The sequence below is a fragment of the Papaver somniferum genome, chromosome 7, assembly GCF_003573695.1.
Source record: "Papaver somniferum cultivar HN1 chromosome 7, ASM357369v1, whole genome shotgun sequence".
NCBI classification, from domain to species: Eukaryota; Viridiplantae; Streptophyta; class Magnoliopsida; order Ranunculales; family Papaveraceae; genus Papaver; species Papaver somniferum.
In genome coordinates, this window is record NC_039364.1 from 155,045,150 (window position 1) to 155,065,172 (window position 20,023).

At 38.6% G+C, this 20,023-nt stretch overlaps 1 protein-coding gene across 1 annotated transcript; it reads left to right on the forward strand.

The window, feature by feature from the left end:
* Nucleotides 1-4,728: 4,728 nt before the first annotated feature.
* Nucleotides 4,729-5,667, forward strand: LOC113295402. The gene is made up of 2 exons (XM_026543740.1): nucleotides 4,729-4,889; nucleotides 5,259-5,667. The coding sequence occupies exons 1-2, from the start codon at nucleotides 4,729-4,731 to the stop codon at nucleotides 5,665-5,667; spliced, it is 570 nt and encodes a 189-aa protein (XP_026399525.1).
* The last annotated feature ends 14,356 nt before the right edge of the window (nucleotides 5,668-20,023 follow it).

The following is a 20,023-nucleotide window of genomic DNA, read 5'->3' on the forward strand; positions in this document are numbered from 1 at the left end:
TTTTGTGAATCGAAAAGGAAATCGTCAGGTATTATTGGTATTGTTATTCATTGCATATCTTGTGAACAACCAATATGTGTGATTAGTATAACCGCTCATGACTTGTTTGTGTTCTTGGTAAAACTATTCACAAAGGCCTCACTTTTGTATTGGTATGACTTTTATTAGTGAAATCGATCTTAAGTAATCAGCTAAAATGGTGTGATTGAGTCTGTGATTTTGTGTATGACCGATTCTGGGTAAAGGGGAACCGATCCTAGTAAGAGGTGCAACATATCACAAAGGGGAATCGATCCTTGTATGAGGTGCAACAAGTTTTTAGCAGAAAGTGGAACCGATCCTTTGGACATGTGCAACACGTACAAGTTAGATACCATATATATGTGAGGAACCGATCCTAGTACCTAGTCAACCGAATTTTGGAAAGCTAGTGTGACTATACACAGTACTCACATGGAGGTAGAACGGAAACTTGTTTTGGTAGAACCATTAAACTCATGATTTGTGATTGAGTGTTCTTGATCAATCACATAGTTCTTGAAAGTTAGATGAACCAATTCTAAACTTGTTTGGAAGTGCGGCAAATAAGTTTCAAGATTGTAAATATGAAAGATGATTTATAAAGTAAAGATATCGACATACTTGAACATGTGCATAAATCTTATTTATTAATTGTTCAAAGATATTCATTGATACTCAAACCGGAATATTCCTAATATTTTTTGATATTTGGAAATATGCTTTTAATATATTAATATTCGAAAATATACTATTATGATAATTTCATAAATGTGTTTTTATCACATTCGGAATTAATATGATAATATTGTGTATTAATATGGAAATTTTCGGAAATGTGTTAAAATTTTAACACATTTATTATGAAAATTCGGATTATAGATATTAATGTGTTTTTAACACATTTGATATTTAATAAGCATATCTCTTGATTTATATTAGTAAAGTATTTTATATGCTAGCTAATATTTGGTTATCAAGATTTCGGTAATATTATTTGCATATTAATGGTAAAAATTAACAAAACCAAAAATATGTGTTTATTGCATATCTTTGAGAATTTTTGGTTTTGGTAATTACTTGGCATCCAAATTTCCTTAATCTATAAATACTAAAGTTTGCATTTCGAGCAAACTAATCCTTCGTACAGCAAGAACTATCTCAGTTGTGCTGCTACTGGTGAAGCCTCCTATTTGGAGAAGAGAGTAACCTGATTAGGATAAATCTCTTATGGCCGCTCAGTTTAAAGACTTATTTTGGATTGAGAAGCTCTATTAGTACCGTTGGTGGGAAACTAGATGATTGCATTGTTATTTTAGTTTTCGATTATTGATTTGATTGACTAACGGTCGTTGAATATTTGATTGCACCTAGTTTGTTTATTCTTGAGAACCTTCTCTTCTGATATAAGGCTCACTCAAACTAGATCAAGGATTTAACATTTCCACGGATCTAAGTTTTTCTAGATCCGTAAGATAGATTCATTGATTTGCCATTGTTAACAGATTCCGTTACATGCGACAAATCAATAAAGAATCAAGTCTGTTTTTACAGGTTATTACTTTGAAGATTAATTAGAATATTTGAAGAAGAAGTTTTTGTGAATCATTAAGAAGATATACTGGATCTAGTCCTAAAGAGAACGTATGTTCTGCTAGGATATTGGGTATCAAATATCTATTAAGAACTTCAGTTCTGCTAGATATTATCAAAACAAGAATACTGATGAAGCTGAGTAACTAGGATTTTAGTTTACTTAGTAGTGTCTACACCAAGTTGCAGGTTTACTTTTTGTAGCGTCTTAATTCATTGAGTATTCAAATATGGACTAGGTCCCGCGGTTTTTCTAAAAGATTGTAGTTTTCTTCGTTAACAAAATTCTGGTGTGTGCTTTACTTTATTTCTGCATTATAATTGTTTTTATATTATAATTAAAGTAATTACACTTATATGTTAACTAGTCACTTGATATTTATCTTATAAGGTTTTACTATTATCAAGTGAACACTTTGTTGTTGTATTGTCTCGATTTCATATCCATAGAGATCACACAAAGTGTATTGGATTTCTCCACTTGACTTTGATATTCTCACACTGTTAGGCCAGTCCGGACTAACCCTATTTCAAGTGGACACTATTTTGAAATATTCCTTAAGTGATTGTATCTCCAAGAGGTTTATACACAGTGGGTCTTGTATAGGTTGTGATCAAAATAAAAGATTGTGGTGTATTTGGGTACCCTCGTATTTTCACATCGCTTAAGAGGGACGGCTTCGACTTATCACCAGTACCTTCGATTCCCAACACCCATGGGTGAAATGGAAATCAAAGGAGATCAACAAGATGCAAGGCTATGCAATCTAGCGGAGGCCAGGCTCAACGAAGAAAGAGTCGCTGCACAGTAACACGAAAGGAAAAGACGAAAGGCGAACGCCAACGAAGTAAAGGATGGAGGCTTCAAATTCCTCGAAGCCCTTTCAGATCAATAAGCAAGCACCTCCGCAACTCTGGTAGCGGATACTTCTGCTAAATGACTATTACAGAAATGCACTCCTCTACAATCTCAGAAACCAACCTTTTCACCGGTGGAACAAACAAAGAAAATCAACATCGGAACGGAGACTGAGCCAAAGATGATCAACATCGGAACTTTACTAGAAGAAGACAAGGAGATGCAACTACAAAGGCTACTAAGGGACTACGCAGATGTCTTTGCATGGTCAATAGAAGACATGTCAGGAATTGACCGGAATTTGGTCTCCCACCACCTTTGGCTCAAGCCAGAAATGGCACCATTCAAGCAACGTATCCGCAAGGTGTCAGATATCTACCAGGAAGCAGTGGAGAAGGAGTTACAAAAACTCCTAGCAGCAGGATTCATACGAGAAGTCAAGTATCCCACGTGTATATCTAATATGGTGATTGTGCCTAAGAAGAATGGAGGCGTACGTATCTGCATCGACTTTAGCAATCTCAACAGAGCATGCCCCAAGGATAGATACCCGCTACCCAATATTGACCAACTGGTCAATGCAACCGAAGGTCACCAGAGGATGTCCTTCATAGATGGTTACTCCGGTTACAACCAAATCGCTCTTGCAGAAGAAGATTAGGATCATAATACGTTCTTTAACCCACGAGGCTTGTATTGCTATACAAGGATGCCTATTGGACTAAAGAACGCGGGGGAAACATACCAGCGATTGGTAGACAAAATCTTCAAGCCATGGATAGGCAATATAATAAAAGTCTACGTGGACGACAGACTTGTCAAAAGCAAAGAGGAAAAAAAATCACCTATTAGACCTAAGGGATATTCGAAGCTATGAGAAACTTTCACATGAAAGTAAACCCGGAGAAATGTACGCTCGGAGTTACCTCAGGAAAATTCCTAGGGTACTTGGTAACTAAGAGAGAAATAGAAGTAGGCCCCGAAAGGGTCAGAGCAATAATGGAGACATCATCTCCAAGAACGTTGAAAGGAGCAAAAAAACTAAATGGAATCTTAGCCTCCATGGGAAGATTCATAGCAAGATCATCGTATAAATACAAAAAAAAATTCGATACACTGAGGAAAGGAAGCAGGTTCATGTGGACCACGGAATACGGACAAGCCTTCCAAAAAATCAAGGAGTACCTGGCCTCGGTACCTATTTTACATATTCGGAGCCAAGTGAGATACTCGCCCTCTACTTAGCAGCAATAAGCTACGATGTAAGCGCGGTATTGGTACGAGACCAAGGGAAAGGAGAAAAACCCATCTATTACATCAGCAAAACACTCAGTCCAGCGGAGCGTAATTACACCAAGGTGGAGCAACTTATATATGACTTAGTTGTGGCAACACAAAATCTAAGGGTATATTTCGACGCACATACTATCCGAGTCTTCACAAAGGCTCAGATAGGTCAAATCCTCGATAGCACAGAGAAAATTGGAAGAGTGGAAAAATGGAACGCCATGATCAAACAGTTCCAAATAATTTTCGAAACAAGGAAAGCTGAGAAATCACAAATCTTAGCAGACTTTCTGGCAGATTTACCTCTCAGTGACGAAGCGGAAATAGATGACATTCCAGGAATGGAGGAAGACAAACAAGATCCGGAGGACTTACTGGAACCTCAGAATTGACGAAGGTGGGAGATCTTCGTAGATGGCTCCTCTAACGGAGAAGGAGCGGGCATTAGGATTGTGATAACAACCCCTACTGGAGATCGGCTCATCTACGCATTCAGGTTAGAATTCAAACAATATACCAATAACATCACAGAATACGAAGCGGTTATACATGGTCTGCGCTTAGCACAGGAGTTGGGCTTATCAGATGTTCGGTTGACTAGTGAATCTCAGTTGGTCATTAGACAAATCGAACTCAAAAACCAAACTTTGGATCCGATACTATCTTCGTATCTAAAGCTAACTCAGGAATATGCGTACAAAATCAGCAACATAACATTCAGGCGTGTGTGCCGAAAAGACAACATACACGCAGATGCCTTAGCATTTATATCCTCAATGCTGAGGGACATAAATACCACCGTAGTACAAATTGGAAGAATATACGAACCTCCGATAGAAGGACCCATTTCAGGCGCTGAGGAGGCTTTGGTCGTTCAAACTCGTGCCATGAGAGAAGCATAAAAAGAAGAAACGAGCGAAGAAGAGAAAGAGTCATACGAAGAAGCAAAGGAGTTTGACGACGATCAATCCATGCCAGATGAGGGCAGCGGAAACGAAGCAAAAGATGACTGGAGAATTCCAATCCACCAGTCCCTTGACAAAGGTATACTACCAACTGACGTTAAAGAAGCTCGGAAACTCGAGTCAAAGGCAGTAATGTACAACCTCCATGATGGGATACTGTATAGAAGGTCATTTCTTGAACCTATGATGCGGTGCCTCTCACGAACCGAAGGAAGAAGAATACTCCATGATATACACAGCGGGGACGCTGGAAACCACTGCGGAAGAAGGTCCTTGACGGTTAATCCAAAATGCAAGGATACTACTAGCTAAGCATGGACGAGGATTCAAAGAATGGAGCCTAACTCGGTTATCAGCCCTTGGCCATTTTTCAGATGGGGGGTTGATATCGTCGGACCTCTGATAAAGGGAACATCAAAAAGAAAATATCTTACTGTAGCTACGGATTACTTCACCAAGTGGGTGGAGGCAAAGCCTTTGGAAAGAATTAGAGACACAGATGTCTTCAAATTCTTGTTTGAGCAAATCATATGCAGGTTCGGAATACCAGCTGCCGTAGTCTCAGACAATGGCACACAGCTGCAAGGAAAGAAAATCGACATGTTGTTTGATACCTTCAACATTCAAAAGAACAAGTCAAATCCAATATATCCTAAGAGAAATGTACAAGCGGAGGCAACCAACAAAACCATAACAATGAACTTAAATAAGAAGCTCGGAGTATACAAAAAGAGGTGGTGCGAACAGCTACACAACGTCCTATGGGCTTATCGAACCACAATAAGGTCAGCTACGGGGGAAACTCCATTCTTGTTGACCTACAGAGCTGAGGCAGTCATCCCAACGGAGGTAATACTTCCAACAACAAAAACAAAGGCTTGGGACAAAAATCTAACAACAGACCCGATGTTAGAAAAGATGGATGACCTAGAAGAAAGAAGGTAGGTAGCCCTGCAAAAGATGGTATACTATCAACGGAGGCTAGCTCGGGAATACAATAAAAGGGTCATCCCTCGGAACTTTGTGGTCGAGGAGTATGTGCTATGTCAGATACCATCATATCAAAGAAAGAAGGAGTGGGGCAAGCTAGCTCCAACATGGGACGGGCCTTACATTATACACGACATCGCTGGGAAAGGATATTACTATCTAACAACCCTAAAAAGAGAAGTGCTACAGCACCCCTGGAATGTAATGTACCTAAGAAAGTACTACCCGTAAGAGAATGATGATTACTCATGAGAAGAAAGTAACGGGTAATAGCCCACCACGTTCTATCCTTGACCAAAGGTATTATAGACCTTACTTTTAATGAAATAAACTTTTGTTAAAAAATTAGCTTTGATTGTTACAATTAGGTTAGAACTGACACCCACCGTCAGGAGTGATGATGAGGCAAGGCAAGGCATAACTACGCATATGTCAATCTCAGATCCTCGGGGCGAAGGCTCCTTCCATGAGGCATGAGAAAAAAAAAAGATATCCCCCATAGAGATACTTTGTCGAAGTAAAGAAGACATCGCGCTGAACGCATAGGGTTACAGGAAAATTATTACTCACGTAGGAACTTTCGCTACCATGTACATTCTAGCCAAAGGATACCTTGGTAGGACGTTGAATGTTCCACCAAAGGTTAAACATACCTTAGCACCTTGTGATGACTCGATTGTGCGATCAATTAGACACATTATGTCTAAAAACAAGATATTCATGCAATAATATGTGTGAAATAATAATTTTACCAAGATATATCTAACAAAGTTGCATAACAAACGACGAAGGTTCAAAATCACCACAAATCATTGTTTCGAAGAAAGGAGACATCTCAGCTAAGGAAAGATATCTCAGCTGAGTGCCCGAATTTCACCTTCATTTGGGAGGCCTGAGTCTCCAAATCAGAGGCCGATTTCCGACGAAACTCCATCATCTGGGCACTGAGCTGGTCATTAGCCTGCTGAAGTGACTCAACTTTAAATTTGGAAGCAACATCAAACTGACGAGCTCTCTGCAACGAAGATACTTGGCTCTCAAGATGGCTGACCTTAGCATTCATACCTACAAGCTGCTCCTGGAGACCTGTGGATAAACAAAGGATAAGTTACAAACAAAGACAACTTGGGGGCACGACCAAGGCTACGTGAATAAGAAAATCCTAAGCTACCTCCGGCATGCCTAAGGGATTCTTCTAAACTATGCTGGGCTTCGGGAAGGTACATCTCAGCAGTATCAAGATCTTCCACGAGGGTATCCCGTTCGGTCCGGAGATCCTCAATATCAATCTGGAGCGAAGAATTTTCAGAAGACAAAACCTGGTAAACATTCTCTAACTCTTCCAATCTCTTAACCATAGATGCATGAGACATGGAAGAATGCATGGAACCAGCTTCTCTAATTTTGTTATTAAGAGAACAAACTTCATAGGTCAATACATTATGTTCGGCAGCAACCTTAGCTAAGGAAGCGCAGGCATCCTCGAAATATGCATGATACTTTTTGCCGATAACCTCTTGGGCTGAAAGGCGTTTCTCAAACAAGGAAATATCATTCTTTTTCTTGTAGATAAGATCCTCTTTCCACTTAAGGGTTTCATCACATTCTTTACGAAGCAGATCCATCTTCTTCTCGAGGTCTGGGTTATGAGAAAACTCAAGGGAGATTTGGGCCTCATTATGAACAGTCACGCTCGTTAAACTATCATACTTCTTCTGATAATACCAAACGTCGGAGGTTAACTTGGCTACTTGCTCCCAAAGACGTCTAAGATCACCGGAGCTACCAACAGGCAGGCGTAGGTTCTCTCAGGACTATGCTACCAGGCAGAAATAAAAACGAGGCTAAGGGAAAGGAGAAACGAACCTATAACTTCGAAAGTTTCGGTAGCTAGAGCAGAATCAGCAGCTTTGCGTCCCTTCTCGACAACCTTTGCAGCATTATGAGCTCTCTCTAGAGCCAAAAAACAAGATTTTAGAGACCTATGAGTCTTCTTCAACTCGATCTCCAGCAAATATATCTTAGCAGTGGAAGCAGCATCACTGGAAGAATGTTGTTGTGCACTAACAAAGGCATAGTCTCTACGAGCGCGCTCCAACAAAGGACTCAAGTGAGTACACTTAGCCCTATAAAACCTGAAAAGAGTGCACCCAACATCGATTTGCTTGAAAAGCTGCAAACAAAGGAACTTAAGAACAAATTAAGGTTCTAAACAGTGCCTGAGACAGTAAGGAAGAAATCACTTACCGAGAACAAAGATAGACAAGGAAGGAAATCAACGTAGGTATCCATAAAGGCCTCAATCTCCTGGATGCTACCCCTACGGACTTCACCAAAGCTATGACCAAAGCAAAGGCTATCTGGATCAAAGAATAGGTCCTTAGCCGCTTGATACTGAGCAATCAAAGCATCCAATCTCGAGGCAATCTCCAAAGAATCAGTTAGCTGATGACGATCAACCTCAGCAGAAAAAGGTCCCTTTGAATCCCAAAGAATGGCCTCAAGGATAGCATCGTCAGAGCTCCCAAGGCTCAATTTCTCAGGTAACTTAACCCTCTCAAGATTAGTAAAAATCCTACCAGTCGCTTGAGAGCGAGCATGGGCACAAGTATTGAACCATCACCACGATGAAGAGACAATATGGTGGACGAGCTGAGAACCGAAGAAAAATCTTGACTAGGAGTACCACCTAAGTCCATGTCACCAGCAGAAGGAAGATTACCCAGTACGGTCCAATATGGTGATGAGGTGTAGGTCCAACAACCTTGCTAATAGGGGAAGTAGAGACAGACTGAGCGTTCCCCAATGAAGTGGGCATAGCATTGAAAGAGAAGCTGGCAAGTGAAATCGCAACCTTCTTCTTCGGCTGAGAGTCTGAGCTACTAACCCTTACAACCGGAGCTATACCCTTTGCAAACGAACCACTTGAATGGAACGAAGTGGCGGGAGAAGATGGAAGACTCTTGGAAGATATCACCGCGACACTAGTGGTAGCCAAAGCAACAGGCTGCAAATCACTAGGAGCAGAAAACACGGATACCTTCCGAAGCGGAGCAGGAGTTGCAACTTGGGTACTAACTTGGCTCATCAATGGAGAGCCGCCATCACCATGAATGTTATCACCTTCAACAGAACCAACACGGATAGGGCGAGGACTATCCTTGGAAAAATCTTCCTCAATGTCATCTAAGTGGTGACTAAGGGCAGTATCCTCGACATCCTCCATGTCTTCGTCATCCGGCTCATCCCCAACAGCTTTAGGATAATCATCGGATTCTTCAACATCAATCACAACCTTCAAATTTCCTTTCTTCTTGGAAGACTATAAAAGAACACATGTGCAAGCTAAGGATTAGGGACAAAAAATACTAAGGAATCTATGAACACTAAGGTAAGATTATAATCCTTACCTCCGCAAGTGTTGGATTAGTCGCTTCAATCAAAGCCCTCATTTTCCTTGTCTTGGTAGCTACGGAGTTACCAGCAGATCCCGGAGCAGTCCCAACAGAAGAAGCAGGAGCATGCTACAAAGGAAACATCAAAAATACTTAACAAAAGGCAGCAAAGGTGCTAAGGCAAAAATATAAAAACTTCCTAACAAACGAAGGTTACCTCGTGAGAAGTAGCGGGATTGAAGAACCAATGCTGATATCCATCATACTTAACAGGCAGAAATGAAGCTGTATGAGGGACACTGGGATCTGCGGTAGTAAAACCATAAGCCCAGGGACCCACAACGCGAAGAGGAGTTCGCTCCCAACGATCATCATGGTCTCGACGAATACGACCATACTTCAGAAAGAAAGGCTTAGTAGAATAGGGGATGACATTCAACCAGTCTTGTCAATCTCCTCCAGCAAACGAAGGCTATTACCTTCCCTAATATGCTTGGAAGTAACATGGATACGACGTGGACCAACACACCACGGGAGAAGATTGCTTTTCTGGATGGCATCAGCGTAGGTAGCATTGAAATTGACAGGAGTGTAATCCTCTTGCTTAGACCTCCCAGCAGCAAAAGGGTCGTAAGACTTCAAAGTAGTCTTACCTTTGCTGCGGTACCAACACTCACGAAGGGCACGCCAGTAATTAACGGTGTATTGCATGACCCCTCGAACCTGAGTTTTATTCACCGGATCATCCCTGGTAGACAAGATATCATAGTGAAAGGATCTTTTCTACTAAACAAAGGCAGATCCATACCTGCGGCCAACTGGCCAACATTAATCAACAAATTATTCTCATCGTAAGGGAAGCTCCAGATCAGGGATTCAGTGGGAACATCAGGGCCATCAACAAAGGAAATGTCAAACTTATGCAGGCGGAAAGACTTGGAGATCTCAGCCAAGGACAAGTTAATATAGTTATCTTTATCACGCAGTTGCATCCTTTGGAGTTTATAATGAGGGAGAGGAGGAGGAAGATCCTCAACAATAACCTCTTCAACCTCAGGTTCCGCATCCATCTCAGATTCCACATCCATCTCAGTTCTCGCAGGAATCTCAGTCTCCTCAGGAGGTGGAGAAGGCGTAGAATCAGGATGATCCATACGCGGAGGTGTCTCAGTAAACGATCTAGGCTTAAGATCTCTACGCATAGGCTTCTTCGGGAGTCTCATAATCCCTAACACCAGTAGAAAACACAGTCCTTCAACAATGACGGATAAAAAATTATAGTTTTCTCAAAAAGAATTTGGGGAAAAAATTACAGTACTTTGGGCATGGGTTTAACTAAACCAACCAAAGGAAACAATCAAATCCCTCCATGGAGAAAAATGGGGCACGATTAGACATCATAATCGACTTCATAAACCCGAGTAATCATGGTGAAGACCATGACAAGATATAAATGGGATAGTACCCATTTTCTCAAACAACATGAAGAATACGACAAAGGCTACAATGAATACATGCAAGAATTCAAAAGCATCGACGGCATTCAAGAATAAGCAAGCAAAGTCGAAGCAAGGCGACTCCAAGGTAAAGGTTCAAAAGACCAAAGAAGAAGCAAAAGATCACTAACATGTATATGATGTTCGAACGATGAAGACCAAGAGCTTTTGGGAGTGGATGGAAGACCAACAGTTGAAAGCGGAAGAAAAAGAAAATCTCTGAGAAAGGAATGGAGAGCGACAGTTCGTGAAGAGAGGGGCAAGTTAATGAAATTCCTAATTTTATTCTCTTCTTATATGCGGCTAGAGAATCCAAAAATTTGGAAGTCCCAAAATTCAAGGGGAAGTTATTGCACAAAAGGACACATGGGGACCACCCAACCGGTACGTGCAAAAAATGGGGGGTTATGGAAGTTTTCTTCCAATCCTACCAAACATTAAAATATGAAAGAAAAGGGGAAAACTGTGAATATCAATATTCTATGGAGCACATGCCACGGTTTCAGTGGTCGCATGCAGGATAACTTTGTACCTCGCTATACAGAGGAATCTGAGTAAGAAAAGACACCTTCGCAGATCCACTTTATCCCATCCCAAGGAGGGATACCTCGACGGCTAAGATGAAAAAGTAGAACCTAGTCTAGAGAGCGACAACTGGCGAAGGGACAGAAGTATATGACATATCCAATCAGCATTTAATGCATACATCTCTTATCTACACGCCAAATTAAAGCACATGGAGAGAGATGAGGTGGCAGAGTCCGAACGGCGGAGACTAGCGGTGAACGAAGGTACAATATGTACTGAGGCTGGGTAGTTCGCGAAGGAACGTGGGTTAGATGAGGTGGCAGAGTTCGACTGGAGAGAGCAAGCGGTGAATGAAGGTACCATTTGTACGGAAGGTATATCAGGGGACGATGGACCCAAAGACAGCAAAGATATATTTGGAGCCGAAGGGACTATAAATACCAAGCTTCACCAACAAAATAAGGGAATTCAATATCTAGGAGAAGAAGATCTAGTCTTAAACTTATACGTCTTTAATGTTTAGAACTTAGGTATTTACTTCAACTTGAGTTATCTATATTACTTTGTGAAGCATTTAAGATATTTGTAACCACCAAACTTAATATAAACAAATCACTCATTACCCCGTGGACGTAGACAAAAGTCGAACCACGTAATCTCTTATGTATCATGATAACTTAGTAGCATTTATTTCATATTGTTGTTCTTTGTTATTATCGTGACCTTGGGTATCTTTTATCACTTAGAATTATCAGTTCAACAGAGGTATCAATACTACTTAGTATCTGATTCTCTGAGCTGTATACATTACGTAGACTATGTGAAAATTAGTAGTCACAAAGTTCATCTTTACTCGTGATGTAAGTCATATTGCTTATTTCAATAACTTGAAAATCGCTTTGATGCTAATGGTTTGTGGATAACAACTATTTTAACATCCTCTAAGAAAGTTTCAATGATTTAAATGGGAGTTTAGAACAAGTAACCATGTTTGGGTATAAACATAGTGTGTTCTCACATTTTTTTAAAAGTCCAAAACCGGGAACCTAAAGTATGCGTACCCATACGCGTACTGGCGGTTTTTGGAAATCCGGGTAAGTATGCGTACTCGTACGCATACTGGCGGAAGTTTAACGTCCGTGAATTTCTGCTGGAGTTTGGAAAAAAAAAAAACTCAATCCGGCTACTTAAGTATGCGTACCCGTTTGCATACTTAAGGAGGTTACTTTCTAAAATAGGTATGTTCATGAACTAAAAAATCTATATAATAAGGAATGCAATCTTTGCAAACCGTGGATATAATGTTCATGAATTGATTTGAGTGAATCAAAATCGAGTTTGCTTCGATTGTGTCTTGTATACTTCTATGAGATCTAAGCAATTGAACAACTCTCTAACTAGTTTAATTTGAGTCATTTGAACTAGTTATGGTAAAGATGAATAAGGCTGATATGAAAGTGCTCATATGGCTAACCATTGGTTAACTATTGTTGAACCGACTAAGTGTACACGTTTAGGTACGGTTACTCAAACCTAAATGAAGGCAAATTTCATTTCTGTATAACAAGCTAAGTTCGATCTAACAGTTGAAAGATATTATCTGAAATCTAATCAGTTTTTCATCTAACGGTGAATATTGAATGCTTTGTTACCAAGGTAACTTGGATTGCAAACCCTGATTTGAAATCTATATAAAGGAGAACTCAAACAACTGGGAAACCTAATCCCTACACCTTTTGTGTGATACTAGTTGTATAAGCTAGAGTCGGTTCTCCTTTAACCTTAGGTTTTTCACGAAACCATGTAGGTTAACGACTTAAATACTTCATTAGGATTGTGAAGCCAGACCCAACTATTTTCTCTGTAGTTGCGTGATCTGATCTTGCTGTTTTCTATCGTGATTGAGTATAATCGTAACATTGGCTTGAGATTTATATCTTCGACAGGCAAGATTGAAAAGTAGTCACAAACACCTTCGTCTCATCGTTTGTGATTCCACAATATCTTGTTTCGTTAATCGATTAAGATTATTGTGAGGTGATTGATAATACTAGGATGTTCTTAGGGAATATAAGTCCGGGTTATCAATTGGTTCCTTTTCACATTGATTTATCAAAAGACGGGACAAAAACTCATAGGTATATCTGTGGGAGACAGATTTATCTATTCAATAGACTTTTCTATGTGATACAAATTTGTTTATCAAGTCTTCGACTTTGGGTCGTAGCAACTCTTAGTTGTGGATGATATCAGCTAAGGGAATCAAGTGCGCAGAATCCAGCGTGGTTCAAGAGGCGTAAGGAATGCGACTGTACCTTGATCAGTGTGAGATTGATTAGGGATCAACCACATTCCAGACCGAAGTTAGCTTTGTAGTAGGCTAGTGTCTGTAGCGACTTAATACAGTGTGGTGTTCAAATCCGGACCAGGTCCCGGGGTTTTTCTGCATTTGCGATTTCCTCATAACAAAACTTCTGGTGTTTGTGTTATTTCTTTTCCGTATTATATTTTGTTATATAATTGAAATATCACAGGTTGTGCGTTGAATCGATCAATTAGTAAATCCAACCTTTGGTTGTTGATTGAAATTGATTGATCCTTGAATATTGGTCTTTGGTACCGTTCAAGTAATTTCTCTTATATTCAATCAGGATCGCAAATTCCTATTTTCTTGATTGCGGATTGAATTGAGAAATTGAGATATAACTCTTCGATATACTCTTTCTTAAGATTGAGTATAACTGTCTAGTTGATTCTCTTGAAAGTATATTGGAGTTAGTCCATACAGATTGCTAAGCGAAATATTGGGTGAGGTTGTTAGACCCCGCTTTTTCACCTCTTCCAAGAACTTAACTTTTTCAAGAGCGTTGACAAGGACGACCTTAAGAAGGTTTTCTTTGCAAGGAACGGACTCCTTTTTTTCTCCACACATTAAATGTTGAGAATTAATCATTTCTTCAGTTTCAACAAGTTTATTATTCAACAGATAATGTTTCCTGTAGAGATTTTCATAATCAAGAGTTTTTGAGTTCAGGTTTTCTTTGCTGTCCTTCAGAAGATATCGAGCATTCTGATATCCAGAATAAAAGCCAGAGAAAATTTTTTCCTATTTTCTCTGAAGAAATGAGCAAGAAGTCCAACTACATCTGAGGTGGATAGCCTTTTTGTAGAAACATCACCTAATAGTGAAGAGAATACATTAATATCTTCTTCTACATCTTCATCAATTTCTGAATCACCATCTTCGGAAATTTCATTAAGTTTTTTTTCAAGGCAAGTTTGCCAGTCATCAGAATCTTCATTATGCTGATCACTTTGTTCAATAGATTCGCAGAGAATGACTTTATTAGGTGTTGATTCTTCATCTTGTTTTTTGCTAGCTGAATCATTTACAGATTCAGCTGTAACCACTTTGATTCAAATCTTATAGGTTGGATCTCACCAAACACAGATTATTAGATCTTTTCGTGTTTCCCTACTCTGATACCAATTGAAAAGACGAGGGTACCTAAATACACCACAATCTTTTTTGTTTCAACCTATAAGTCCTCTTACCAAGTGTGATCTTCTATGGACAAAGTCGAGACAATATAACAACTTCGGTATTCACACTTTGTGTGATCGTCTATCAATACGAGATCGAGATGATACGAGAATCAAAATGTGCCACTTGATAATAGGTTCGGTAATAACCAAACTTTACAGGATCACTATCAAGTATAACGGAGTTAACGTAAAAGTGTATTTACTTTAAAGTATATAAACAAATATAATTGTGGAAAAGTAAAGTAAATCACACAACAAGATTTTTTTAACGAGGAAACCGCAAATGCAAAAAAAACCCGGGACCTAGTCCATTTTTGAATGGTCTCAGAATTAAGCCACTATATAAAATCTAAACCAACTTCGTATAGTTGAGACCAAGCAGACTACCCCTAGCTACTTAGTTCCCTCAGTATCCTTGAGCCTTCGGCTTCTAGAGTCACGTACGTGAATAACAAGTCCTTTGGATCGTATTCCAACCAGCAAAGGAAGAATCTATTTCGTAACCACTCAAATCAATCTTTACTACAAGATATAGATGAGTCGTTGACAAAGGCTCTTCCATTTAATCTAATAAACTCCTTTGTCTGGTTAGATCAATCTAATTTTAAATACTGAAATAGTCAAGTATAGATTCACATTCAATCAAAATAGATCTCAAAGAGATATATTGAGAATGTCGTGCAACTAATCAATCGAATAAATCTGATTCTAATTGGATCCCAGCCGATCAAGGTTTGTGCACAAAAATTCACAAGATACGAAAACCAATAAGAAATCTTTTTCGTTTTCAAATCTTGTTTAATCTTCAATAACCTGCACAACATCACTTGAATCTCTTGTGATCAATCACGCACAGAACGAAGTCTTTTAATAATGGATTATCATAAGATGTCTTTAGATCTAACAACAGTTCTAAAGGTCCCGTCGGTACTTCGATCTAGTTTGAGTGAATCTTATATCAGAAGAGAGGATTCTCAAGAATAAAAAAACTAGGTGCAACCAAAGTTTCAACAACCGTCAGTCAATCAAATCAATCAAAAACTAATAACACTGCAATTATCTAGTTTCCCACCAACGGTACTCGTAGAGCTTTCTGATCCCATAAAAGTCTTTAAACGAGCGATCGTAAGATATTTCACCTAATTAGGATACTTTCCTCTACGAATAGACGGCTCCACCAGAAACAACAAGAAATGAAGTTTGCCTGGCTCTTAGGATAGTTTGCTAGAAATGCAAACTTAAGTATTTATAGACCAAGGATGTTTGGACACCGAGCAATTTCCAAAACCAAAAATATTCTCAAGATATGCAATTGAATAACAAAATTCGTTTTTCATAATTCCAATAAATGCTTGTCAAATATTTCTGAAATCTCTCAATAGAAAATCTCCAATTAGTAAATGCACATTACTAATTTTTATTCTCTAGAGATATGCATTTAATTGTTGGTAATTAAAGCATATAAAACCAAAAACCTTAATTAAAAGATTCTCAATTTATTTTGGCATAAGATCACCTTGAGTACTAAGGAATATCCTTGAACAATAAGTGATAAGAGTTACTGCTTGTGTTCAAAGTATGTTGATATCTTTTCACTGCAAATCCTTATTTCATATTACGTGGATTTTCATTCTTGGAATCGGTTATACCACACTTCCAAACAAGTTTAGAATTGGTTCTCATGTATTCCAAGACTACTATGTAACTGATCAAATACCAAATCACATACATGGGTTTAATTGGTTCTTCCAATCACTAGGATCTGTTATACCTAATTATGGAAATACTTGTGATCGGTCACACCAGTCACTAGGATCGGTTACACCAGTTACAAGGATCGGTTCCATATACACATAGTATTACTCATGATCGTCACACCAGTTATCAGGACCGGTTACACCAATTACTAGGATCGGTTACACCAATTACAAGGATCGATCATACCATCACATGGTGATTACTTAGGATCGGTTACACCAATTAATAAAAAGCAGTCATACCAAATCATAAATCAGGCATTGTGATTAGTTGTCACACCAATTACAAGGATCGATCATACCATCATATGGTGATTACTTAGGATCGGTTACACCAATTAATAAAAACCAGTCATACCAAATCATAAGTCAGGCATTGTGATTAGTTATATCAAGATACATAACATAAGTTAAGATCGGTCCTACCATCTCACACATATTGGTCATCTAAGATTTGCAATGAATAGCCGGACCAATAAGCCTATGATTTCCCTTTCGATTCATACAACAAGTTCATGAATGTACTCCCTTTAAACAAATGCAAAACATTGTTTCCTAGGATGAAATCTTCATCATAACCCATTCACATAATCGTAACAATATATACAAGATTATGTCGATGTCATATGTACGAAGTTCAAAAGATAAACGTTATACTTCATAATATAATTCCCTAATATTATTATCATACTATTATGATAATGTCACATCACTAGGGTATTATACAATATATACAGTATATACAGCTTCGCAGTTATGTTTTCGATATAGTACGACTTGAAAGATACGTTTGGAATGAAACAAGTTTAAGTCAGTATTATTAAACTCAAGTGGAAGGATGACGTCGTCGTTGTAGTTCGCTAGTTCTTCACATTCTTCAGGTCTTCGGAGTAATACTTGTATGTCTCAACATTCTTAGAATTTCTAGTCTAACCTAAACGAAGTTGACTATAGCATTTAATCAAGCGAATCTATATGAGTTTTGATACTAAAATATGACAACCAAAGTTGACATACCAACGCTTGGTGAGTTCAATCGAGCTATGCTCGAACATACACCTATCACTCCACAAGCCAAACAGAGTTGCAAAAAGGAAGAATAGAAGTATACAGGAAATGGACAGGGTAATGCTCCATAACAAAAACTTACCATTAAAGTTTTGGGGAGAAGCAGTCTTTATTGCCTGTTACTTGATCAATTGTGCGTATTTACGCTCACGGACTCTGAATACTCCTTATGAGTTATGGTATGGTAAGAAACCTAACTTATACTATCTTTGTGTGTTTGGAAGTAAGTGATACATTCTCAAGGATCGTGAACAAAAAGAAAATTTTGATTCAAAGAGAGATGAAGGTATTTTCGTTGGCTATGCATCTAACAGTCATGGTATTAGAGTATATAATCTCAGAACCCGTGTCATGATAGAATCGACAAATGTTATTATTGATGACTTAAAAGACTTTCATCATGATGACTCTCCTACTAAGTTACCCCCTTTGGAGACAATTGAGAAAGTCAAAGAAGTTCCGGAATCAGCGGAAGTTGTACCAACAATTACTGATTCCGACATTTCTGATGACGGGGAGAAAAACCCTACTAAGGGTGTTTTTGTTGAACGTACGACATTTGTGGGTTCATAGGAATCACGATACTGACAATATTATTGGAGGTACGGAGTCCACTTCTAAGACGAGAAATCAACTCCGAAATATTTGCAATTTTGGTTGTCATCTCTCGCAAGTAGAGCCTAAAAATGTTGAAGAAGCTCTGAATTATCCCTTCTGGGTGAATTCCATGCATGAATAGATAAATCAATAAGTGGAGGCTTTGAAGTCTATATAAGGGGAACTCTTCGCAACTGGGGTCTTTGAATTCTGACACTACTTTTTGTGTGTCCTAGTTGCATCTAGAGTCGTCCTCTCCAGAAACCCTTTTAGGGTTTAACGACTACAGAGACTTCATTGGGATATGTGAAGCCAGGTATGATTATCTTTTATCTTGATAAATAGAGTATCCTGATCTTGATTATTTATATATCTTGCTCCAATTATCAAGATAGATAGTAATCATCATAGTTCTCGTCGTCTCAGACTTTGTTGATTCCGCAATTTTTATACTTGTGAGGTGAATAATAATCTAGGCTGCACCTCGGGTTGCATAAGTCCGGATTTTGAGGATAACCAGACTTTTGTCGAGTTGCTATCGATTTCCATCACCTGGATCTATCGTTTGATCCGACCATCCGTTTAGATCGTAAATCAGGAGATCAATAATAGGCTTAATCTGTGGGATGCATATTTGGTTTAAAGTCTTCAATTGAGTTGAAGCAACTTTTAGTTGGTGTGAGATCATCTAAGGAAATCAATTGCGCAGAGTCCTGCTGGGATTCAATAGGCGTAAGGAGCGTGACTGTACCTGAATCAGTGGGAGAATGAGTTCAGGCTCAACTACATTCTAGACCGAAGTTAATTGGTAGTAGGATAATGTCTATAGCGTCTTGATACAGTTTGGTGTTCAATCTGGACTAGGTCTCGGAGTTTTTTGTATTTGCGGTTTCTTTGTTAACAAAATTTCGGGTGACCGTATTATTTATTTTTTCGTATTATATTGTTTATCTTTATAACTAAAATATCACAGGTTGTGCGTTGATTAATCACAGTAGATAGGTCTGACCTTGTTTGTTGGATAAGACTTGATTGATCCTTGGATATTGGTCTTTGGTACCGTCCAAAAACTCTCTTTTTAGTTAGGTTCATAGATTCAGTTGTGTAAACGTTATAACAACAAGAGAGAATGAGAGAGACAGAGAAAGAGAGATATAACTCTAGACACATTCCTTGATTGAGTTTTACTCTCGGAGTTGTGTTGAGTTAGTCCATACATATTTCCTACGAAAAATTTGGTGGGGTATTTTGGTTCCCCCAGTGTTTTCAGTTTCGGTTTTAGTATTGGTTATATTTAATGGTATGTGAAACCTTCGTGCTTAACTCTTATAAGTTGTACGATTTCTTATGGATTTGTAAGATCCTTTCAGTTTGCTCTTATGTTTATTTTTTTCTTTGTCATATGTAGTAAACAAGTGATTTATGATCACTAGGAAAGGACACATGTGCTTAAAACGTTATATATAATGAAAGAGTAAAACATAGACTAAGGAGGAGAAACATATCATCATGTTGTGTAGTATTTCATACTACAAAAAGGGAATAACAAAGATGTGCGGATTGAATATATACCTAACTTTCCTTTAGGGGGAGTAAATATTTTGTTACTCAAATGTCAACAAGAGCATTTATTTTTTGAAAATGTGCAGGATTGTATGATTTTGAAACATGGAATCAAGCGTATGAAGAATGAGTTATTTTGTAATTCGTTTATCTCCATATGTATTAGGCTTTGTCACTAAAATTGAAAAATTGGGAAATTTTTAGAGCATTGCTCGGCTAAACCCACCAAGCGTTGGTATGTCAAGTTTGGTTCTCATATTTAATATCAAACCTCAACTAGTGTCGCTTGATTAAGATTACTAGACTCAACTTCGTTTAGGTTAGCATAGAAAGTCTAGGAATGTTGAGACATACAAGTATT

What these genes read in the sequence shown, in the direction of transcription:
- LOC113295402 (XM_026543740.1), top strand. Translation starts at nt 4,729, where the DNA reads ATGCCAGATGAGGGCAGCGGAAACGAAGCAAAAGATGACTGGAGAATT. An exon ending in GATGGGATACTGTATAGAAG is followed by an intron (nt 4,890 to 5,258) that starts GTCATTTCTTGA and finishes AATCATATGCAG; the next exon opens with GTTCGGAATACCAGCTGCCG.